At 42.8% G+C, this 25,824-nt stretch overlaps 1 protein-coding gene across 2 annotated transcripts in view; it reads right to left on the bottom strand.

Moving 5' to 3' along the window:
• Positions 1–12,188: 12,188 nt before the first annotated feature.
• INSC (INSC spindle orientation adaptor protein) overlaps positions 12,189–25,824 on the bottom strand; it is a 123,695-nt gene continuing 110,059 nt past the window's right edge. The window contains exons 10-13 of one of the 2 annotated variants that reach the window (XM_063094610.1): positions 22,417–22,483; positions 19,534–19,689; positions 17,922–17,998; positions 12,189–12,317 (exon numbers count right to left, since the gene is read on the bottom strand). In XM_063094610.1, the coding sequence (XP_062950680.1) occupies positions 12,189–12,317; positions 17,922–17,998; positions 19,534–19,689; positions 22,417–22,483 (429 nt within the window). Of the gene's footprint in view, positions 12,318–16,848; positions 16,876–17,921; positions 17,999–19,533; positions 19,690–22,416; positions 22,484–25,824 lie in introns of those variants that run through there. The other variant, XM_063094611.1, reaches the window with a different exon arrangement.

Below are 25,824 nucleotides of genomic sequence, written 5' to 3'. Positions count from 1 at the left end.
CCATCAGATGCATGCCTACCTTGGCTATGAAACCAAAGCTCCATCTATTTGGCCTTCACTTTTTGCCCACTGGTCATTCTGCCATCTTCATCTTCTGGTTCTCTCCCACATGAGAGAACAGAGAAAGGTGGCTCAAGTCTGGACACTGAGATTATATGTATTTTAATCACTGAGGTACACAAAAGACACCTAAGTGGAATCTGGTGATTTTTTTCACCCAGCAATTACAATCAAATGTAGACAATATTACGTAGGGGAAAGAGGAAAGGCTTTGGAGTCAGACAAAACTGTGCTCCTATCCTGGATCTCCTCTTACTAGTCATGAAATTTGGGGAAAAATATTTTAATCTCTTCAAGACAGATTTTCTCAGATGGACATAATAATATCTGTGAGAATGAAATCCGAGGATGCATGTAAAGTGTCTAGCACTTCAACAAATGCTTTTATCCTTTCCTCTTTCTGCTTCCTTAACAGAAGGAATCTGTGAACTGTCATCCAATAATAGACATATCTGAGTAGAATTTGTTTAAAAATCCAATTTCAACTCAAATCGTACAGCTCCTTCTTACATTGGAAAGGTATAAAGCAGAAGAGATAAAAAAAATTATTTATGTCATGATCAATAGTTTCTCTTCAGAAAAAAAAAAATTAATTTTACTATTAGTTACAGAAATACTTCCAGCATTTATACCACAGTGGAATTCTTTTAATTACTTTTTTTAAAGACACTACCACTCCTAGAAAAATCTTCCCTGTCAAATAAATTACAGTTACTAATAATTCACTTTCTTGTCTTTATTAAGCAATAACAATGACTACTAGAGCTTTTGATGGGCATATACACAACATGCCACAGGCAAAGGAACTTGGAGTGTGAGTTATTTGAATTGCCTCCCCTTGGTTCAAGGATCTCCACTTACATCTTTACAGACTTCCCCCCCAATCCAGAGAACGAGGATGGATTGAAATTTGAGTCTGGAGAGATGCTCGGGCAATGCACTTGCATGTACAGCCCAGTGTATCAGGATCTGATGAGATTGCCTTTCCTGCCACACAAAAGACAGAGCAATTGCTGAGCTGGACCCTGAAAACAAGGACTTTGTTTTGTATGGTTACCATATGGTCTCTTCCTCTCTCTTTGGAATTTGACAAGCAAATTGGTATTTGTGTTGCTGAGACTGTCATAGAATAGTGATTGTTAATTATACCCTAGATGTCCTGCCTCATTCTGCCACGGATGTATTATGCTAAATGTGTGCAGTGAGCAAAAGATCTTAAATTTGATTTCAAGATGCATATCTCAGCATGCTGCCAGACCCGCCCCAGGTCAGAGAGCTCCTAAAGGGGCCTGTGGGGAGTTCTCCTGCTCCAGAATTCCTGGTTCTAACTTAGACCAGGAAGTATGCAAAGAGTCCAGCAGATGTCAGTATGAATTCTTAGTCTCTCCAGGTTGAATACTAACAGATCAAATTACATCACCCACTGACCTGAGAGTTGTATCTAAACAGGGTATTGTATGAGCTTTAGCTCCAGAGACAGCATTTTCTACAAGAATCTCCTCCTCTGATTGGTAAAATTCTGACCTTACATCTCAGCCTCAAAGCCAGATGAATGATGCAGTTGAATTATAAAGAACCTTAGAGGGATGAGACAAGCAAATGAGGTGGCCGTCCCTAAAAATAAGTCTATGCCATCCATCTGGTTTCCTCCACATAACCTGTCTGGATTGGTTCTTGGCATCTTCAGTTTCTGACCCAGCAGGCTGTCCCTCCATAACTGAAGACAGGCAGGGCTTTAGGTTGACTACAGCTTTAGAATCAGCAACCAGAGATGACACTGCTCTGTTCGTCTGAGGTATGCTGTTATACTCCTCTGAATATCTTTTTGATTCATGTTGGCGATATTTTGCATACTAAGGAAAGTACAGAGAATAACATAACACCCTTATGTCCATTACCCAGATTTTAAAACTAGTGACATTTTACCATATATACTGCAGATATTTTATTTTATTATTAATGAAATAAAAGTCTCCTATACCCCTCCTTAATCCCATTCTTCTCTCCTTCCTCCCCAGGGGTAGGCATTATCTTGAAGTTCATGTGTATCCTTCCCACCTGTATTAGTTTCTTGGGGTTGACATAACAGAGTACCAATAACTGAGTGGCTTAAATAACAGAAATTTGTCACACAGTTCTGGAGGCTAGAAGTTGGAGATCAAGGTTTCAGCAGGGCCATACTTCCTCTAAAGGTGACCAAACAGCTTCACGTGGTGTTTTCCCTGTGTGTGTGTCTCTGTGTCCAAATTTTTTCTTTTTATAAGGACACCAGTCATATTGGATTAGAGGCCCATCCCACTCCAGTATGACTTCATCTTAATTAATTACATCTGCAAAGACCCTATTTCCAAATAAAGTCATATTCTGAGGTACTGGGGGTTAGGACTTCGGCATATGAATTTGGCAGGGGGACAAAATTCAACTCATAACACCACCCATGTATTAGTACATCCACTACTTATGATTTTTTTCATAAACATGTCATAGTATTTTGTGTATGTTCAACTATTATACAAATGGCATTGTACAGTGTATTTTTTGTACCTTTCCCTTTTTTCCCAGTAATATTTTTGAGATGTATCCATATTTTTCTAGTTCATTTATAGTATTTTACTACATAAACTTACCAGTATCAATCTCTTTTCTGTACTAAAATTTAAAATACCCACAAGGTTCAAAATGCCATCTGATCAGTAAATTATAACAGATATATGCATCTTGGGCTTGGACTACATGAGCTCTCTCTCTGGTTTCAGCCCTTGCCAAGATTACACAGCTGTTTAACTGCATTTCACGATCCTGCAATTTTATGATTTCAGGCCTCAGCAGGTCCCGTTGTTAAGGAAGTTTCAAGCAGCACAGGAGGCACTTAACTATTGGGAAATACTGTTATACCACAAAAAAGAGAGTGAAGATATTTTAATTGATCAGTTAGTTTTAAAAGTTCAGTTTGGTTTGAGAGAGCCCTGGGATAACAGCTGAATGCCCCAAGCTACAGGGACAGACGTTTAGCAGGAAGGCAGAGGCTGGAGATCAGGTGTGTTACCCACTCCCTGGCTCTCCTGAACTGCTCTTTGGGGAGGAAATCAACCCCACTGTCCTTTGATCATGAGTCACAGTGACCAGCCAACTCTGCAAATGCAAGTTAATGAGTAACCTGAAATTTGCAGGAATGCTGCCAGACCTTCTTGCAAGTGAGTAGCCTGCAGCCTCATCTGCTCATCTGGGGTCTTCCTTGTCTAGGGTCATAGACATGGCTGAACTGAGATTTGGCAGAGCGAGCAGTGTCGATCTTAAAAGCAGAAGATACAGCATGTCAGAGATGGGCTCAAGTGGCTAACCACAGGGAAGAGAGGAAGGCCCACCAGCTCATCCAAGTACTCCACAAAGCCGTCAGACTCAAGTGCCAAGAGATCAACAAGGAAATGGCCATCCTGGGCAAGTTCTTAGAGAAAGTAAAGACATCCACTGGTCACTAGACTCAGAGCTCCTAACATGGATAGAGTGATCAAGTCTTCCTGAGGAGCAATCCCAGGGAAAGAGACGTTGACTGCCATTGCCCAGGACCACTTTTTTCCTCTTTGATGATGTGACATTTGGTGTGAGCACCTTCTGCTTTTATGCACCTCCATCTTTATGACTCTCTGAAGAGCCCCTATAGGAGAGCTCTATGTCACTCTCAAATACTGGGCTCTTGAGGAAAACGCTGGAAATCAGATGGGATCAGTCTTCTGGGGGTGAAAAATGGGTTGGATGTGAATTTTAGAGATTCTTTGCCTGCTACCTGGGCCTTTAAAATGTCTTAGTCAAAATTTGGAAATTCTCTCCAAGGACCTTCATACAAAAGTGTCAACATAGTTTGAGGCAGTGAATGACCTCAGAGGGGTCATGTGATGCATTTCTTAAGACAATCATCTAAATGGAGCTCCTCAGAAGAATTTTTAATTTTAGAAGTACTTTGGAAGTATAGATAAGTTTATTATTAAATTTTAACATGTTTGAAGTCTAAAGAATAAATTTTTCAAAGACCATTGGAAATCGGCATGCCCCTCCCCCATCCTTGTTCCTCAAGGCATGTGCGGATTCAGCCCAAAGGAGAGCACAGGTGGAGCTGTGTGATCAGCCAAGCCTGAAGAATAGGGCTAATATCCTGAACGTGGCCCTCTTCCCCAGCCTTCTCTGAGAAGAGACACCTGAGAGCCTCACCCACATTCCACCTGTCATCCATGGTCACCATGGCTGCGCCAAAGTGAGTCTATTTTATTTTATTTATTTATTTATTTATTTTTGTCTTTTTTGTGACCGGCACTCAGCCAGTGAATGCACTGGCCATTCCTACATAAGATCCGAACCGGCGGCGGAAGCGTCGCCGCACTCCCAGCGCCGCACTCTCCCAAGTGCGCCACGGGCTCGGCCCTTTATTTTACTTTATTTTTTAAATTTATTTATTTATTTTTTTTTTTAAGTGAGTCTATTTTAAAAGCTGATGGTGGGATATGCCTGCAGTGGGACTGATTCAGTCTCTCTTCCCAGATGGTGGAAGAAAGAGGCCATGGACTTTACAAAATATACCATGTTAACCATGTAAGTAAACTGACAAGGTTCTTATTTCTATGTGATGCCAAAATTTGAAAATAAGTCAATAGCCCTTTATAGCTTTTCCTATGAATTTCTATTTGGACTCCACAGTTTCCTTGGAGGGCCTCAAGTCTGAGACTCACACTCACACACCCACGTACATATTCATATATAAATATCCTCTAAATTCTGCTTTTATCAATCATGCATAGCTTCCAAAGCTGTGTAAGGAACGCAGATAAAAATTACAGCAAAGATGACAATAAGATTGTGAACATAAATAGAATCTCTACAAAGGGATTGCTGGAAATTTCTAACAAAAAGAAACTTTAAAGCAGTTGTTCCCAAAGGCTGTCATTGCTTTAAAAATGGAACTGATGATGTATAACATCCACTTTGATTCGTCTTTGATGCTTTACTCTGAAACTATCTATTTCAGAGATTTTTATGGTGTTGATCAGGAATTGCACAGGATTTCTATTTTCATTATTTAAGTTATATTTCAATCTTATTCCTCTGTTTCTCTCTGAAATAATTTTCATATGTATTACCACAATTTTACAAGTGAATAATAAGGAATGTGTATTGTGCTTAAAAATTAATTAAAAACTCAAACTTTTTTTTTTTTTCAAATAAAGAGATAGTTTGGAATTTGCCAACATGTTATACTTCTATTTTTATGATCATGCATGGTGTTTGGGCTTATGTGTACACACATACAATAAAATGTATGTGTGCCAAGTGGAATGATCATGGGCTTTGGTTTCAGACAGTCTTTGCCCAAACCCTGTCTCCTACTACTAGTTATGTGATCTTGGGTAAGACATAGAGTCTCTCTAAACCTCAGTTCCCTTATTTGTAAAAAGTGATCAATAATAACCACTTGGCAGGGTTGTCTTAGAAATTTAATGAAGTAGTGTATGTACAGTGCCTGACACAGAGCAGGTGCTCAAAAAATGGCAGCTATGGCTGTAATAGCTGTTATTTCTTGGATCCAGGTCCCAGCTCTTCCACTTACTTGATCTGTAATTTTGGGTATGTCCCCTTACTTCTAGGTGTAAGATGTAGAGATGGGCCAAAATGGTCTCTAAATACCTCAAAGGATTAATAGTCTGTGTTTCAAACACACTGTCAGTCTATATTTGAAGCACTGTCAAACAGCACCTGGCAACCTGAATAGATGCCAAGGTAGAATTTAGTTGACTTTAACTGTAGCCATGTTTATTGAGCATTTGCCATAAGACACTATTATTCTAAGCCTTTTCCATGTATTAGCACATTTAATTCTCGTATCAATCCTATGATTAAGGTACTATCATTATTTCATCTTACAGATGAGGCAACTGAGGCAAACAGAGGTATGTATGTTGCTCAAGGTCACACAGTTGGTAATTGGTAGAGCCAAGATTCAAACCAGGTTGGCCAGTCTGCAGTTTTAACCACTGTGTTTTGCAGCTTTTCCAAGGGGACTAGCTTACCCACAACTAACCCACCACTCTCCAGTCTAAAATCAGAAATAATCCCAGCATTTATTCATTTTTATTTTTCTTTCCTGAGCCTAGAGAAGACCCTCATGATACATTTGCTGGAGGATGATGGCTCTACAAAGGTCTAAGCCACATCTACCTTGCAGTGTTTGGTGCTAAGTTCCTGCTTTCTTCCTAATTAGTTTCTGAAGTCAAACAGATGTGAGTTCAATCCCTATATCAGTGTTAACTCTTTGATTTTGGCCATGCTACTTAACCTCTCCAAGCCTCAATTTCCCCATCTGTATTGGAAAGTATAAATGGGAATATTAATAGCACCTAACTCACAGATGTGAACATGGTAGGTAATACGTGGTAAAATGACTGCCTGTAGGGGGCAATCAGTAAATAGATCAGCATTAGTTCCGTTCTTTGAGGCAAACTTCAGATGGAGCTACTGAGAAGCTAAGGAAAGGCTCCTTCAACTCTTCTTTGTTCCAAGTCCCTGAATGGGAAGCTTTGCCCAGGGTCTCCATTATGACTTCCTGTCTAGGGCAGTCTGAAGCCACAGAGCTGCTTACAAATGTGTCCAAGCTCTCATTCCACGTTCCAGGGCTGCTTTAAAAATCAATGTGACTTTTAGGGGCTGGGCAGTTAGCTCACTTGGTTAAAGTGCAGTGTTGTAACACTAAGGTCAAGGACTCAGTTCCCCATGCCAGCCAGCCTCCAAAAAAGAAAAAAGAAGGAAAGAAAAATCAGTGGGACTTTGAGTGTGTCATCAGCTGAGGCTGAGTCATTCATCCTGCCTGCCCTACACTTCACAACCTAGAGAGGGAGGACAGAACATTCTCCCATCTTCTACAGATTTTAACTGTAAATTCCAATTAGGGCTTGATGTCATCCTTTCATTCCTCTTTAAAACTTTCTCTTCCAAAAGTTCCACCTTTCTGAGTAACATTACTAAAAAAAAAAAGACCCTTCAAGTCTTTGGGCTGAGTTTTTCATTCTGTGTTCAACTGCCTTTTCTTCTTCCTCTTCTTTTGCTTATTAATAAAATTTCCTTTATGTGTAACACCATCTCTCCGTGCTATGAATTTGTGGGTGTTACAAAAAGATATTGTTGAAGGGACAGTAATTATTCTGAGGTTTAATATAGCCAGAGACAAGACATGACAGAGCTGCAGGTCCTCCAAGGGCAGGATCCTCTCGAGGAGGATCTTACAATGAAAGCTTACATAGTGTCATTTGCGTCCCAAAGCCTTTGAATAGGCTCTCAGTTCCCTCAGTCTTAGATCTTCCTTTCCTATTCTTTATCACAACTTATATTAGAAAATTAGACATATAAATCTCCTGCTCCCAACCCTCTTTACCCCAAGCAGAAAAACTCAAAGGATATGGAATATTGTCATTAAGCAAGAATGTATGTTTTCTTCCATTTGGTGCATTTTCTTTAGCTTCCCTTTTGAACTCTTGTCCCTTGATGTAAAAATTTAGTGATAATTGTCCCTTCTCCTTCCTTCTAATTGATGGCCGTGCTCTACCACGCCTGCTGTCTGGCATGGTTGGAGATGTACAGTGTAGGGAGCAGAGGGAAAAGGGCTGGGTTTTCAGTTCTGGATGCTTTGATTTGATGGGGTGGAACATGGAGAGATGAATGGGGGCCTAGGGATATTGACTTATGGAACTTTCTAAAATTGAGTGAGCAGTTTGGAAAATATGAAGTTGATAAGAAAATAGCATATCAGAGAGAGAAGACTTGCCGGAAATGTAATCATGTGGTGGTCTCAAAATATGTCTGAAAATTCTTTGATACTCTTCTCTTCAAATGGTGTGGCTTAATTCCCCTTCTTCTTGAATGCAGGCTACACTGAGCAACATATTTCTAACTAATAAAATGTAGCAGAAGTAACCGAAGTGACTTCTAAGGGTAGGTCATAAAGATAATCGATTCTGCCTGGCCCTTTCTCTCTCAGATCACTCAATCTAGAGGAAGCCAAATGCCATGTCATGAGGACACTCAAGCATCTGAGGAAAGGCCCACGTGAAGAGGAACCCACCAACAACCAGCACCACTTGCCCGCCACGGGAGAGAGCCACTCTGGCTCCGATCCTATTCACGTGTTCACATGATTACAGCCTTGGCTGGCATTGTTTTAATAACATTTTTATTGAGATATAATTCACATATTATAAATTTTACCCTTTCAAAGTGTACAATTTTGTGATTTTTAGTATATTCACAGAGCTGTGCAACAATCAACACTAATTTTCATTACCCCGAAAAGAAACCCCGTACTCTCTATTCCCCTCCCCCAAGCTCCTGACAAGCACTAATCTCCTTTCTGGCTGCATGGATTTGGCTATTCTGAACATTTTGTATAGAAGGAATCATAATATGTTGTCTTTGGTGCCGGCTTCTTTCACTTAGTGTCATGTTTTCAAGGGTAATCTGTGTCGTAGAATGTATCAATACTTCATTCCTCGTATTGCCAAATAGTATTCTATTGTATGGTTAAATAACATTTTTTTATCTATTCATCAGTTGATGAACATTTGGATTGTTTTCACTTTGGGGCTATTATGAATAATGCTGTTATGCATCTTTGGGTACAGTTTTTGTGTAAACATATATTTTCATTTTTCTGGAGCATATACCTTAACTGGAATTGCTGGGCCACATAATAACTCTATGTTTGACATTTTGAGGAACAAAGTGTCTTCCAAAGTGGCTACACCAGCAAAGTATGAGGATTACAGTTTCTTTGCATCCTTCCCAATACTATTATCATCTGTGTTTTTTTAATTATTTTATTTTAGCCATCCTAGTCAATATAAAGTGGCATCTCGTTGCAATTTTGATTTTCATTTCCCTAATGACTAATGATGTTGAGCATCTGTTCATGTACTTTTGGCCATTTGTATGTCTTCTTTGAAGAAATATCCATTCAAATCTTTTGTCATTTTTTAATTGGGTTATTTGTGTTTTTGTTGTTGAGTTGTAAGCATTTATTGTCTGATGTTGATCCCTTACTAGGTATATGGTTTGACAATATTTTTTCCCTTCCAAAAGTTGTCCTTTCACTTTCTTGGTGGTGGTCTTTGAAGCATGATATTTTTAATTTTGATGAAGTCCAATTTATTTAGCTTTCTTTTGTCAATTTCACTTTAGAAACTATTGCCTAACCCAAGATTATAAAAGTTGACACCTATATTTTCTTCAAAGAGTTTTATAGTTTCATCTCTTCTATTTAGGCCCATAATGTATTTTCAATTAATTTTTGTGTACGAAGTAGGGTAAGGGTCCAACTTTACTTTTCTGCATGTGAATATTCAGTTTGAAAACTCCAAACCCATTCCACCCCCTTCAGTGGTTTCTAGGCTGCTGATTTTCACAGCTGCTGTGGTTGTGAGGCTGCTGGCTTTCAAGGACGCCATAGAATTTGGAGCAGGGGTATGGGATGAGACGGTAATAGGACAATTTCAAACACAACAAAGCTGACTGTTCTTACCAAGATTCAGCTGTTTTTGTAAATAAACACTTCTTAGATTATTGCAAGGCTTTGATTAATTTTCATAGTTCTGGAAAAGTTGATTTTGACAATCTTTTCCAGCGTTGCCATCACTTTTATGAAGGAGTGGACTTTGGGGAATCTTTACTCTGCCATTCTGGAAATGCTTCCAACAGCTTGATTGGAAACAATCTCGGGGTTCCTAAGACCCTTTCAGGAGTTCTGTGAGGTCAAAACTATTTTCATAATAATATGAATAAGTTTTTTACCTTTTTTCAGTTGACATTTGCACTAATGGTACAAAAACAATGGTAAGTAAAATTGCACCTTAATCAAGGCAGTGGCACCAAACTGTAGAGTGTCTTTACTGACACACAAATTTTTTAAATACCAGTTTCACTTAGGAATATCCATGATGAAGCAGTTAAAAAAATTATTAATTTTATTAAATCTTGACCTTTTGGTACATATACATGTATATTCAGAGTGATAAAATAACGACAGCTCGGGCACTTCTATCGTGTGACGAGAGAGGATGGTGTCAGTCTCAGGAAAAAATGTACTTGTGTAATTATGTAAATTGAGAAGTGAACTAGTTGCTTTTCCCATGGGACACCATTTTTATTTGAAATAATAATTGACAGACAATCTATTGTTATTGAGACTGAAATGTTTGGCCAACATTTTCTCAAAAATGAATGAAATGAGGCTGTCTCTTCAAGGAAAACAACAGACAGTATTTGTTGCCAATGACAAAATTTTAGCTTTCAAGCTTGATAACATCCCAATATTTAAAGACTTTTCTGATGAGATCATCATGATATTAGCAAAAGATATTTGTTTTGTGACTGGTAAGGGGATTGCAACCCTTGGCTTGGTGTCACCCACACCACGCCATCCCCATATAGGATCCGAACCTGCAGCCTCGGCGCTCCCAGCACGGCACTCTCCCGAGTGAGCCACGGGGCCAACCCTATTTGTTGATATTATATAATGAAAGGTGTCAACATCTGGACAATCTGCATAACTTAGAGAAATATATCTAAAACCTTACTCCTAAAAGTAGAAGTTTTGCATAAAGATTCAGAGGACCTTGGTTTGAATCCAGGATCTGCCACTTGCTACTTCAGTCCATTGCCTCATCTGTAAAATGAGCTTTCTCTGTTTCCTCATTTGTACAATGGGTATAATAGCTATCTCATAGAGCTGTAAAAGAACTGAAAAAATAATATAGTGATAAATATTAATGTATATTCATAACTTAATATATAGAATAATACAAAACAAGCATTTGGCACATGGTGAATATTGTATAAGTGTTTTCTATCATCATCATCATCATCATCATTTTAGGTGGGAGCGACTAGACACCACCTTTCTGTATAGCATAGGACTTCAGAGCAAAGGCTTTGGTAACAGATACTGCCAAGTTCAGATCCTAGCACCACTTACTAGCTAGTGACTTTGGGCAAGTGATTTAATAATATGATCAATAATAAAATCATATCACAACATGAGGGCATCAAAACTTTAAGAAGGATTCACAGATTTTTGTGATACTTTCAAGCAGCGATATTGGTAAAACGGCCCTCTAAAAAAATCACAAGCTCTGATTTGAAGAATCTGCCAATTTCTGTGGTGTAAATACTCTCACCATGGCCAATTTCAAGCTGCCGGCTTACTTTCCAGCTTTCAGGTTACTGAAGTCAGAACTGGAATGAAATCCCCACAGTTGTTCCTTGTGAGCCAATATGACAGCTCCAGCACACCAGTGCTTTCGGGTATACTTTTGAAGAGGAATCATTCAATAAACCTCATCTGAGGATTCAGTTCACCAGGAGGTGACCCAGAGGTTACCCAAGAGCAGAGAAGCCAAAGGAAGCTGAGTTTCTGGTGTCTTTGGAAATATTTTTGAAAATCATTGTGATTTCTCATTAGCTCACCCAGAACTTGACCCGTTTAAGCACCTATGAACATAAGACAACTTTCCATGCACTTTCAGTAGTTGGGAAGGTTTTTGTGGCATAAAACCTTGGGAAGCAAGAACTTAGTTTAAGACACAATTTAATCAGAAAAACCAAGACACATTTTGCATAATTCCATTTATTAAAGAAAAAAACTTTCCTTCCAGTACATTTTGTCCAACTATGAAATTCATTTTAAATTTTTGGAAAGAGTGACTCCACCTTTAAAAAAAAAAAAAGAAAAATGAAAAACTCCTGTTAAAATACTTTGGTTCCAAAGTAGAAAAAAAAAAAATGAGACAAGATTATATAGTGAGAGCGGAGAGAACAAGATGCAGTGAAATCACTCATGACAGTCTGTGTATTAGCCATTATGCGTCTCACATCTGCAACTGAAAAGCCACAAAAGTCAAAAGATAAAAACAAGAAAGGACCACAGGCTGTTTGATGATGTTGCTATAAGATTTCACCCTCTGTCTATTTCATGTAAAAAATAAATTAAGTATAAATAAAGAGGAGGTGAAGGGAGCTGGTGTGTACCCAGGTGTGTTCACAGGTGTGTACTCAGGGGACAGGAGAACAGGCCAAATGCCTTTTCTCTCCCACGCTTGCTACACGAAACTCTCCTCCATGTTGCTGCAGAGTAAGAAGGAGTCCACAAGCCGGGGCTGGACCAGCTGCTGGAAGTCAGAGTCCTGGAGGCCTTCAGGGCAGACTCCGGCCAGTCTCCGCAGAGCAGCCTGGGGAGAAAACAGAAGAGACTGCTTGGGTCAGGCTGGGTCCTGCTCAGGAGCACGTATTTCTTTCAACTGACCTGAGAGATGTTTCAGGAAGTGCGTCTTTTACCAGAAAATTTGAGCTGATCACCATTTTGGCCACCTGGCAACTTAGTGACCATTTTGGTCACCTGGTCACCAATAGTGACCTTATCACTTGGTCACATGGTTTCATTTGCACCTTGGTCACTGTGGTGGATGTCATCTGAAAGCACTTAATGATCTTCATAATGGTCTTTCTATCTTGATTTTTCAGTGTGTAATGAATTCTTATAATTTTAAGTTGCCTCAGCATCCATTTTGAACACAAGTTTAACTTTCTCATACCAGAAGCAGGGCTCGGTCACCCTTGACACAGTTTCCAGTGCTACACCACACCCAAATGGCTCAAGCAGGTAGCCAGAGATAATAACTTAGAGGCATCTTCCCCACCTAGCAGACTGGGCTTCCCATGTTTTTGCTCTTCCTTTAAAGGGAACGTTCAGACATTTGCCCATGAACTGAAAGTGACCCACACCCTCTTCCCTTATATATATACTGATAGTCACTGCTCTCTCTCTGCCTGACTCTTCATTCCTGCTTCACATGACCCGGGGACAGAGGTCTACCCTCCTGACTCATCGCACCCTCCCTGTAGAGATTGTAAGTAATAAATCTTTGAACTTATTTGCTATTGTGGTGGTGTATTGAATTTGCATTTTCTATCTGAAGAACTGGGGGCTGCGCCAGGCTGTTTTCCCCAGGATGCCTGGGGGAACTTGAGGTTGGGCTCCCAGCATCACAGCGATGGTCAGGCAGCCATAAAACTGGACATGGGTAAGACAAGAGCCATGAGGGCATCTGCCAATATAAACATATAAGTTTCCCCTATGAGGGACTCCCTGGTCATGGCTCAAACAACTAAGCATTAGGCTGTCTGCCTGCTAAAAGAAGTATCCCATGAAAGACACACTGTAAATACCCATGTCCATTTCCCCTTCATTCTCCTTTAGGGCAGGATTGCTAGCTGTTCTGGTACTGGAACCCCAATTTAGCTGGAGGCTCTCCAAACACAATCATCATAGGAACCTGGCATTTTAAAGATCTGTCATTTTAAGGATCTGGTCAACTTAGTGACATATTTAAATCCAAGATATGTTTGTCTAGAAACTGGAACTGCCTGAGGCACCAGTGGAATTAAATTATTGCTTCCTGGTTGCTAGAGTAACCTTAGAACAGCAGGGACGATTTATCCATAAATTCAGCCAGGTCCTGTACAAAGCACTATGGGATGGGAAGGAACGAAGGAAGAGAGGAGAACGCAGAGTCAGAGTCGATAGGAGTTCTGCCACTGAGAAGTCCAAGGTCCTGCGAGGGAATAAACAGGAAAGAAAGGGGCAGGCAGAATGAAACTGCTCCTCGGCTCCACATACATCTGAGTGTTCAAGATGCTATTCCTCTTTTATGTCCATGTGCCCTTGCTCACACTCTTCCCTATGACTGGAAGTCCCTCCCCACTCTTTTCTAGCCAGCAAATGCATTCAACCTGCAAGGCCTAGCTCACTGTCACCACCCCTAGAAAGCCTTCCCTGATTGCCTGGAAGACAGTCCGTCCTACCCCTGTGCAGCCAGAGCCCCCGGGCTGACCTCAACCTTCTCACGCTTGACTGTAACTGGTTTTTAGGTGTTTATCTCTCACACCAGACTCCAAGCTCCTCAAGAGTTAGGGATCCTGATTTACATTTCTCTGTATCTACGGCAGGTAGCACAGGGGTTGGCACAGGGCTCGATAAATGTTTGCTGAAAAGAAATAATCAAATAAAGTGCTTTAAAATTAAAGTCTACTGATAGAGCAACCTGGAACTGTAAATGCAAGCTGTGCACCCACCTAGACCTGCTTACCAGTTCACTGAGGCAATGCATACTAAGTGCTCCATGAATATGAATTCCTCCCCTCTTTCTGAGCATAGACACAGCAGGGAACAAGATTGGGCATAAGGGTGCCCCATCCCCCAGGGAAACAAAGAGAGTGGAGAATATCTAGAATGGCAAAAGGAGCAAAGGAGGGAATGCCAATGCCCACTGAGTATCTACACATAGTGTCTCATTTAATCCCTACACGATGCTGCAAAGTATCATGACTTCTATTTTGGAAATAAAGAAACCGAGGCTGAGAGAGGGAAAGTGGCCTTCCAGAACATCATATAGCAGTCCAACTCCAAAGCACTCATAGCTACACACAGACAGGATGCTGCAACCCCAGGACACTAGGTTATATTAAGTACAAGGCAGGGATAGAGCTTATTACCTACACACAGCAGGTAGCCTGTTGCTGAGAAATCAGGCCAAAGAGGTGAAAAGAGAGAATGGTTTGAGCTGGTTGTTAGAGTCACAGGTGCTGTCATATCCAAGTCAGATCAAGGAGAAGGAACATGTGTCTCTGCACATAAGCAGGGTCTGAGACACTGGTAGCAGGAAGTAGACTATATGGGACTGTCACTAACCAGCATGTCCTGCATCTCCTGGGGCATGAAGATGCTAGAGGCTGAACTCCATAGCACTTTCTGATTCCTCTTGGCTCTTACTGGGAGAAATAACACCATTGCCCTAAATTATCACAGTAAAATTGAAACCAGGGATCAATCACTCAGCAATTGGGGAGATCAGGCCATTGGTGTATTTTGCATCAAAAGAGATAAAAATAAAGCAAGAAGGGGAGGGACAAAGAGAGACAAAGAAATAGAAAATAGACCCATCAAGAGAGAAAATCAGATGAAAGAAAACAGCAGAGAGACAAAGAAAAAGAGACAGGAACAGAGAAACAGAACAAGAAGAAAATATTAGAACAGAGAGACAGAGATGAACTTGGTGAAGAAAAAGAGACCAAGCATGAAAGGCAGATGAAGAGAGAAAACCAAATAGTGACAAAGAAAAAGAGAAAGGGCCCTTGGGGAGAGCGGGAATGACGGGCGCGAAGGGGAGCAGGTGAGGGGGCAGAGAGGAAAAGGAAGAAGTAGAGAGAGGGATGAGGGGGATAAGAAGAAGGGGGCAGGGGAAAGAAGAAAGAGAATCCATGAAAAAGAGAAAAAATATTTTAAAAAACAACACAACCAAGAAAAACAAAACAGACCCCGCCCCCCCCCCCCCCCGCCAGGGTCCCCAGAAAGTCTGCAGGACATGAACCGCACACCAGCTCAGAACAGCCCTCCTCGGCATCCAGAAGCCTCCGAGGACCCTGTACCCTTCCCAGTCCTTCCTCTGAGCCTCTGCTTTCCTGGAAGGGTTAACAGCCAGTCATCCCAGAGCTCACTGCCAGACAGCCTGAGTACATATGAGTATTAAGCCCAGCAGCCCACTGACAGCCGCTTCATTAAGGAAAAATCAGTTCTGTTTATGAGAAGCCGTCTGCGCTGCCGTTCTCCCAGATGGGGAGATGATAATTGAAATTTCCTCCCTCCACCTGAAGTGAGCCTTTGAAACTGGAAAGAAGGCCTTGAGGGAGAACAGGAAAGGTGGCTTCCAACTCCACCTGCCAGGCCGGGCTCTGTGTGGCACCCATCGCACCAGCCAGGGGACCACTGGGGCAAACCATGGACACCCAACAACACTGGGGGCAGGGGCGGGGAGAGCAAGTCTGTCAGTCCCAAAGTCATCCTGTGGAGATACAAAGAGCTGGGGAAAGGCCCCTACCCTGAGAAGGTTCCAGACTAGAGGTGAGAAAATACATATGAGTCACAGTAATAAGACCAGGGACACAAAAGAGGCCAAGATAAAGAGTGTGGCTGGAAACAAGAAAGTCTGGTGGAAAAGTCAAGGCTTTCAAAGGCAGGTAGGCATGTGTCTGAATCCAAGAGCCTCCCCTTACAACACCTGGAGCACAGATAATAGAACCTGCCTCAGATTGGGTAAAACAAAATCCAAGAGGGGGGGCAGGTGCACACCGGTACTCCCTGTCTTTATACCACAGAGGCTCCTGGAAAACTTCATGGAGGTGAGGGATTTAGATCTGAGCCTTGGAGGTTGGGCAGGATTTTAATAAACAGTGTTGCAGAGAGGGCATTTGCTTGGGGCAAGGGCCCAGGAACAGTTCAAGGTACTCTGAATTGAACCGAGCCTGGAGACAGTGGGAGGCCATGAAGTCTTAGCAATATCTGTGACTTGCTCACCAATAGAAATCACAGATACTTCCACATCCCATTACAGGTGTGGAGGGTACCTTCAAATATCACTTACAGCCATCCCTGGGCAGGATTACAATATTTATTAGACATACTGCTAGATCTTATGTAATGTGTTGATTAAAAAGCACATATATTAATATATCATGTATTTAAATTTCTTAATAATTATTTTAATTGGTTTCCTTTTTAATTCTATATATTTTATGTTATGCATTTAAAACATTATTCTGAGAAGGGGTCCATAACCTTCACCAGACTGCCAAAGGCACACAAAGAGTTAAGACTGCCTTGTATGTACCAGAATAAAAGCCACAGGAGAATAGAGGTTTTCATCTTTATTTCCACAGCTGTATCCCCATAGCCTAGAAGAGTGAATGGCACGTAGAATCATTCTGTAAACATTTGTTGAATAAATTAATAGCACTTAGTGACTTACCCAATGTCGCACAGCTCATTAATGATAAGAGCAGGACTGACTGCAATGCCCTGCTGTTCCTACAACTGCACAACACCCATCAGGAACTCCCAGAAATGAGATGAGCTCAATTAAAAACTGATGTGGTGGTGAGAGGGCTTTACTGCGGAACAGCTTGAAGGATCTTTAAATCCATCACTTCTCTCTTGTGTTCTTTGAGGACCAACAATCTGGAAGTTAAATGGCCCCGTTTACACAATGGCATCCCTGCTACTCTATGCTTCCAAGTGGAAGCTACTCTGCTTTGTGTTACATTACAGCCCCAGCTGGGAGGAGGATACAGACACAGCTCACATTCCCTGCCTGGTACTGTTGGTTATTTCATTCATGGTGGACCCTAGCCTCAAGAAGTTGGGTAGGGACCTTCCAGGACGTACTTGCTTGGGTTTGAGGTGAAGATCCTGGTGGCTGGCTGGATAATCCTCTCTGTCCTGTCATTCCCTCCTGTCCTATCCCATAGAAGAGGAGGGAGCTACACTGCTGGAAGAGTGCACAGAGGGGCTCTCTCCAGGGGTGAGTGGACTCACAATGACCACTCTAGAATAGACTGGAGACATCCATGCCCTAGCTCTCATGTTCTGCAGGCACCTGACGTCAATACCACCACCTGGCATTCTGCCAGCCTCCCACTCTGGTTTTGATCCACTAAGATTCCCCAGAACCTCAAAGGTTTGCAGTTACCAAATGTGTTATGATAGGATACAAGGGGAGTTTCTCAGCCCCCCTTTTTCACACATATGACCTCATATAATTGTCATCACAGTCTTATGGATTAAGGAAAAACAGTATTACAATTATCCCATCCTAAAGAGAAAAGCTGAAGCCCAGAGAGGTTTTATGGCTTACCCAAGGCAACTGTGACACAGCCAGTCCTCCCAGCCCCTGGTGTGCAATCTCAAAAGCAAGAGGAAAAGCTGGGGAAAGATAACTCACCAGGCAGGCCACAAGCACAGCATCGCTGCTATTCCTCTCTGACGGGGACCTGCAGAGCTCGATGAGGCGTGACATACCTGCAGGAGAAAAAGGGAGAGCCTCACGCGCAGTTTGGGGGATGGGAGGGCTGGCCAGGTCTGGCCCAGAGGTGCTGGCCCCTTCTCCCACACCTGCTCCACATGGGGCTCTGTGGAGGCAGGTGGCTCACAGGGACCCCATCAGCCCCCCCCAATATGCTGGGGAAGGGGGCTGAACCCACCTGGAGGAGTTTGTGGTGGAGACTTTCTACTTCCTCAGCCATGAACAGACCCTGGCCAGGGCCAGGATGAGCTGGAGCATCAAAGCCAAGTCCACCAGTGCCAGACACTGGCCAAGACTGAGCTTAGCTAAAACTGCAGCAGACACATTGCCCATTTCACAAAGGAACTTGCTGTTTAGGCACTTCTGATTTCACCAGAGCTATGCTTAATGCCTAAGTCTTTACTAGAGGAATTTCCCAGCTATGCCTTTTTCCCCCCCAATTGCCTATTTCAGTCAGAAAATGTATTGTAACTAAAACTACAGGAAGCTACAAACTCTACTAATGTTTCCTAAGGCTTTACTGAGGAAAGTTAAATAAAGGACTTAACTTTTCAATGCAGATTGACTTTTTAAAAATTCTATTTAAAAAAAAACAAAAAACTCTGGTAATAAAAGGTATGCAGAAATAGTTTGTATGTTTATCCCCCATACAGTCACTGTGGAGTAAGAGCCCTCTCCTGCCCCAGGCCACCTTTTGCTGTCCCTTGGTGACAGTGCCATGCTTTTTCTCACACCTTTACCTGGAGTGCCCTTTCTCGGCCTTCACACCAGAATAACCCTGGCTTATCCTTCAGGCCACAGCTGAAGACTCACCTCTGTGTTAAAACATTCTTGGACCCACCCACCCAGATAAACGTGGGCTGCTTCTTCTGTATGCCAAATGTGCCAGGGGCGTGCTTTGAGCATCCCATGATACTCAAATACATATATTTCTTTCCATATCTGTCACCTCCATGAGGCCGTAGGCCCCTGTGGTCAGGACAATGTTATAGTCAGTGTTATAAGGCTAGCACTCCGAACAGAGTTTAGCATACAGTGGGTGCTCTGAAAATATTTTTTGGGTAAATAAGTGACTAGTTGAATGAATGAGTGATTTAATGAATGAATTAATGAATGTGTTAATTGTGAATAAATGAAGTGCTTAATGGGTTAATGAATGAATGAACAAAAGCACAAATTAATGAGTAATGAGTAAATGAGTGGATAAGTAAATGAATGAGTAAATGAATAAGTGAATAAATAAATGAGTGATGAAAGAATGTGGTCCTAATTAACCGGGAGTTTGCAGGTGAGTCACTATCCTGGCCAACATTAACCTCTCTTGGCCCTTCCTCTCTCTTGCCTCACACCCAGGTTACAAACAAGATGAGGGGCTGCACCCAAGGCCTCCATCCCAGGATTTCCCAGCACCCAGAGAGCAGGGCTCACCCCAGCCATTCCTGACCCTGTGTCCACTGTGACCACCATGAAATCAAGGCTGCTCCCATCCCCAAGCCCCAAGTCCATACCAGCCACAGCAAGCATCACTTACAGCTGAGCCGCACAGCCTCCCGTGCCACAGCTGGGTCTCTGCTGAGACGGGCCAGGGTCACTGCAGCTTTCTGCTGGACTCGCTCACAAGCCGCCACCTCGGCAGGGGTCCCAGATCGTGGCTTCTCAGACAACATGTCCATGATAAGCTGGACCCCTGGGCAGGAATAAACAAATGGTTGGCAGCCACCTCCAGCATGAAGCCCTCCCTGTGGGCCAGGTGGATGGACGGCTGCAGGGCTCAAGCAAAGGCTGTCAGGGTGACTCAGGGAGTCTGAACCACAGGGAGGAGGTGGGCACAGCCACATCTTCTACTCCTTCTACGCCCTGTAGATGTCTCTGATTCTGTATACCAAGCCTCTATTCTTGGAAGGGACATCTAGAGGACATCCTTTTTTTTTTTTTTTTTAATACTATTACTGAGCTTTTACTTCATGCCTGACACCATGTTAAATACACAGTAAATACACAATCCTCTAAAACCTCCCAATAGCCTCATGAACTAGGTACTACTGTAATTCCACCTTGAGGTTGAGAGAGAGGTGAAGTATCTTGCCCAGGGTCACACAGTTAGTAGGTGGGGGCTGGGGGCGCTGGTGCTGGAACTCAGAGAGCTGGTTACTCTCCATCTCCACTTCACCTCTGATGCTGGCTGCATCCCACACCCCACTTCTGCACCCAGAGGCACCTGCCCACTTAGAATTTAAACCAGACATGACCCAAAGATGTATTTTGCTTTGTTTTGTTGCTCCACACAGTGTCTAAAATTTTTAAATTTTTGTTAACATGCAAATTGGGATATTTCCATAAAAATCCAGATTTCTGACTTCTAAAAAATTACCTCCTGAACTGACAACACTAGGCCCACATTTCTGCAAGAGAACAATCTGCTGAAGCTTATTATAAGCTTATTCTTCTCAACGAGATTGATTCAGCTCCTGATAATCTCACTTCATCATTTCTATTACCTGTCTGGATCCTGCAGCCATCTAAGTTTGCAACCTGTGACTCAGACTATGGGATCTCAAAGCCCAGTCTGTACGAGGCTTGTCCTGTCCTACAGCTGTAGGAGTCCTATTGTCTTCCCGTGGCTCCTGGCTGCATTGCCACCTTTGTCAATCCCTCAGATCCTGCTCCACTTTTCTATGTAGTTCCTTCATCAGTCTCTCTTCATTTAAATCCAGTGAGACTGCCACTGTTTACTGAAAGAGCAGATAGGCTTAGCACAGTGCGCATTCTGTGCCAGACACTCTTCTAACATGCTTCCTACTAATCCTCACACCATCCCTATCAGATAGGCATTATTATTGTTCCATTTTGCAGATGGCAAAACAGAGAGCCCACACAGTTAGTAAACAACAGAGCCAGGAATTAAAACCTTGTATGGTTCCAGTTTTCAGCTTCAAGCACTATGCCACCACCCCTTACTGCATTCTTCTATTGCAAATGTTACACTTGTTCCACGTTATCACTTTTGTCTAGTTGGGTGCTCCTTCTAGACTGTGAGATCCTCTAGGACAAGTCAAGGGCTTGTTCATCTCTACGTTCTCATTGTCTAGCACAATGCCAGGCACATAGTGGTCTCAATAACTGTTGAGCACTTTGCATGCCATAAAACCATCTAAAGATGCAGATATCTGCATCTCAAATTCATAGGCCCATGGACACCCTCTCCCACGGACCACTTGAACTTGAAGCTCTAAGTGCTGAAAGAACAGGGCACAAACGATACCTCTCAGCCTCTCAGCCTCAGCTGCCTCAGCAAAGTTTCTCATTATTAGCTCAATCACATAAAATTAACACAAAATGATGCCTTCTAATTAGTAGTAAAGTGATGGGGGATGGGGAAGTGTATGTTTGTTAAGACAGCTGGGCAGCCCGGGGGAAGGGGGTTTCACAAGAGCAGAGGCAGCAGCCCAGGCTCTCTGCTCACCCTACCTCATTAGCGTCTCTGGTTTCCAACCAGTTGCTAATTGCTCCTTCATTTCCCAGCCAGGGGAAGCCTTCACCACTCTCTGTTCCAGCTGCAAGGCAGCCGCCTTGTCCTCTGGCAGAGACTACTTAGATCAGCTTCCGGGCCAGTGAAACTTGGCCACGTTTCACCTGAACCTTGGTGACAGCCTCAGCATAAGGAGCAGAAGGGAGCAGATGGGAAAAATCAATGCTCTCAGTGGGGGCTCAGGCCTTTGGGTGGCCCTGCTCCCCCAACCTGCACCCCTTCCCAGACACTTTGGCCTTCTACTGAGGCCAAATCCAGTAAGATAGGAACAACTTAAAGTTGGAAGGCATCCCTTAGTAGGAAAAGATTTTACTTTGGGGATCATAATGAAATATCTGCCTTCTCCTCACCACCCTACTTAAAATAGTGAACACCATCCTCCCACGCTGGGACTATCTTGCTCCCTTTCCTGCGTTGTAGTCATGCATCGTTTAACAACAGGGATACATTCTGAGAAAAGCATCATTAGGCGATTTCATAGTTGTGCCAACATTATAGAGTGTACTTACACAAACCTAGATGGTATGGCCTACTCCACACCTGTAATCTTATGGAACCACCATCATCTACGCAGTCCATCATTGACTGAAACATGGTTATGTGGTGCATGACTGTATTTTCCCTACGGCACTATCTCCACCTGACATTCTCTATCCTCTTGCTCATCATCTGTCTCCCACTGGAACTGAAGCACCATGAAGGTGAACAAACATTGACATATTGGCCCAGATGCACATATAAGCACACATGCATGTGCTCATGCAAACACAGAGACATGTGTACATATTTAGATACCTCCACATAGACATTCATACAAGCATAAAGGTACACGGTCCTGTATATCCCCATAATCCATATAGCATGCACACTGCTTCAATGACATACCATTCTCCTGAATGATGTCAGAGGCACACTGCTCTAGCACAGACATGTTTGCCAAGATGGTCACAATCTGGAAAAGAGAATTCAGAAATAAAGAAAATGGGCACACCTGATCCAAATGGTGCTGTCTACAGACGGGTCAGCCAGAGGCTATAAAGCTTCTCTTTATCCCCTGACTCCTTACTGTTCACCTGATCTATCCTTCCATAGTGTTTCTTCCCATTCTCATGAGCTCCTGCCACTTAGATGTATTTCCCCAATGACTGATGTCCATTCATTAGCATATGGCCCTGAGATGGCCCTCAAGGGCCCCAGGACCCACTGGAGAGAACAGTGTCACCCTAGGTGAAGTTTTGGTCTGGCCATCTTTCTGCAGGACCCCTCTGGACCCAGGCCCTAAAATGCAGACAGGATGGGCAGGTCCCTGACCCCTCTAACTCCTTTGCTGGCTCATCCTCCTGACAGCTGGCCCCTGCCCTGGATTGGGTTCCCCCATGTGAGCTTCTTTCCCTAACAGTGACCTCACCTATTTTCAACCTACAAAGAATGAAGGCTAAGATCAAGTTGGAGAGCATGAGCAGGAAGAGGCAGCATTACACCCCAGGCATCAGGCATTGCAGGAATTGGAAGAGAAAGTTCATACTCGGCTGCACTTCACAAGTCTGTGGTCTCACTTGTCGGTCATCACTGAAGATCTCTGACTGTAGTAAAGAGGCACTGACGTCAGGTGGACAGTGAGCCTCGGTTACAACCTCACCTCACCTGCACCCCCTGGCATAGTCAAGGGAGCACAGAGAACTCAAAGCACAAAACTGGATTAAGGAATGGCCAGCAGGGGACCCACTGCAGGGAATCCAAACTGTGGGTGCCAAAACACTACTGGAATAAGTTGAAAAGACAGTACCTATTAATTCATATACCACCCACAACACTGTTGCTGACATACACAGCAAAACGAAAATTCACCCACTTTCACAGAAGTAGACAGCCCTCTCAAGTGGTAATTAAAACAAACAATAAAATATAATAATAATAATAATAATAATAATAATAATAAAACTTCTTACTGGTACAGGCCTATCTCTCTTGAAAGGTTTCTTTAAAGTTGTGGCATGGTATAAGCAGAGGCCATGATATCACATCCGAGACAGCAACTGACAGTCTCTTGAGGACCATTCAGGCAGCTTAAATTCTGAAACTGGATAGTAATGTGATATCTACCAAGAAAGACTATCATCTAGATTTTAATTGGTTTAATATTAATGCATTACTCTGAATGACACATGCATATAAAAATCTCTTGAACAGAAAGGAATAAGTTTACCACATTATTCAAATATCTATCTCCTCCCTCCCCTCTAAACACATCTTGAAAAGGGATGTCATGTTCTTAGGCCACCGTGGCAATTGTGCGTGTCAGCCCCTTCCAGCTCAGACCTGGTCAGGGGCCTCGGGGATAAGCAAGACTGGAGCAGGTTGCCAAGAGGGACGGGAGAACACACTGCAAACTTTATCCTGAAGCCAACTCTGCGCCACCAGATGACAAGCTCATATTTGCTTTACAGAAAGATAATAGAACTAAAGGAGGGTTAAATCTTCATCCCCCACCCCCCTTTTTAGGATTGTGAGTGTTTGTGGGCTGAGTGGAAAGAGTTAGAGGAAAATGATGGGCTGAAGATGCAGTCGAAAATGGAAGGTTCCCCAAGAGCCATAAAGTGCACAGTACTACAAGGGAGAAGGTAGAAGGCCTGGGTCATGTCAGAGTACAGTTAATTTATTTTTCTCTGGGCTGTTAACAGTAGCAGGGAGTGTGGCCTCTGCTCTCACCACACAGGGGCTGCTACACTCCAACCATTGCCAGCCTGGCCTCTCTCAGTAAGAACACTTGACACACTGATTAATGAAGGAAGAGAGGGAGGGAGCGAGAAAGGAATATAGAGAGGAAGGAAGGAAGGAAGGAAGGAAGGAAGGAAGGAGGGAGGGAGGGAGGGACGAATAAAAAAAGAAAAGGAAACCTTTGTCTGCAGCAACGTGTTCATTACACAGTAATTATTAGCTATGTCACAGGCACCAAGTAGGTCTTTGTGTCAGATTAATTTAGATCCTGTTAATGAAAATTGCTTCCTCTTTACAGAGCCTGTACCCCATGTGGTTTTCTGAGGTGCAGATGAAGTATTCAATTAAGCACAATTTGAATAAATGCCAATTATGCCCTGTGTTGAGTCCCCCTTTTGAAACATCCTTGTATGTGCCATGTTGTAGAGGGGAAAGAGGTCACTGTTCCTCCTCACAGTCAAACCCACAGCTGGGATTTTCGGGACAACTAGTTTACCTGGTTGGATACAAGATAGCAATGCTGTCAGGGGACAGAATGCAGGAGCCCGGAAGTTTCCCCTCACCCAAGCTCATTTAGTCCTGTCTGATAATGTTCAATTAAGTCCTATTCCTCCAGAATGAAAGGCGCTCTTCCCCTACAGTTATTTGGTGAATACAGAAGGTGTCAGCCTTGAGCGAGGCCCCAGGTGAGAGGCAGCGTGATGCAGTGGCTGAACGTGTGGTTCAGTCTACTTCCAAATCCTGGCTCTATCACTTTTCTTTATGACTTTGGCCATGTTACCTAACCTTCAGTGTCTTGGTTAATGAAGGTATATTGGTTTGCTATTGCTGCTGTAACAAATTACCACAAACTTAGTGGCTTAAAACAACACAATTCGCTTATCTTGCAGTTCTGGAGGTCAGAAGTCCTAAATGGGTCTTCTGAAGTAAAAATCAAGGTGTTGACAGATCTGAGTTCCTTCTGGAGCCTGTAGGAGAAAATCCATCTCCTTGCCTTTTCCAGCTTCCAGAGGCTGCTTGCATTCCTTGGCTCTTGGCATTGAATCATTCTGACCTCTGCTTCCTTAATCACATCTTGTTCTCTGACTCAAACCCTCCTGTCTCCCTCTTATATGATCCCTTGTGATTACACTGGGCCCACCTGGATAATCCAGGATAATATTTCTATACCAAGATCTTTAACTCAATCACATCTACAAAATCCTTTTTGCCATGTAAGGTAACTTATTCACAGGTATGGGGGACCCCTTAGAAGGACTATCACAAGAGATAAAAATAAGATTATTCATTAGACTGTTATGAGCATTCAATGAGTTAATGTCTCATCAAGCACCCTTTGTTAAATAAAATGAATACGACTTGCTTCTGGAAAGTAGTGCCTGGAAGGACTCAGACCTTGAAAGACTGTCCAGGAGCACTACTGTTTTAGTCCGTTTTGTGTTGCTATAACAGAAATACCCGAGACTGGGTAACTTATAGAGAAGAGAGGTTTATTTGGCTTACGATTCTGGGACAGCTGCATCTGGCACGGGCCTCAGGCTGCTTCTGCTCATGGTGGAAAGTGGCAGGTAGCCG

Source organism: Cynocephalus volans, chromosome 4 (genome assembly GCF_027409185.1).
Source record: "Cynocephalus volans isolate mCynVol1 chromosome 4, mCynVol1.pri, whole genome shotgun sequence".
Classification (NCBI taxonomy): domain Eukaryota; kingdom Metazoa; phylum Chordata; class Mammalia; order Dermoptera; family Cynocephalidae; genus Cynocephalus; species Cynocephalus volans.
Note: the sequence above shows the minus strand (reverse complement) of the source record. Positions and strands in the feature narration are given on the sequence as shown.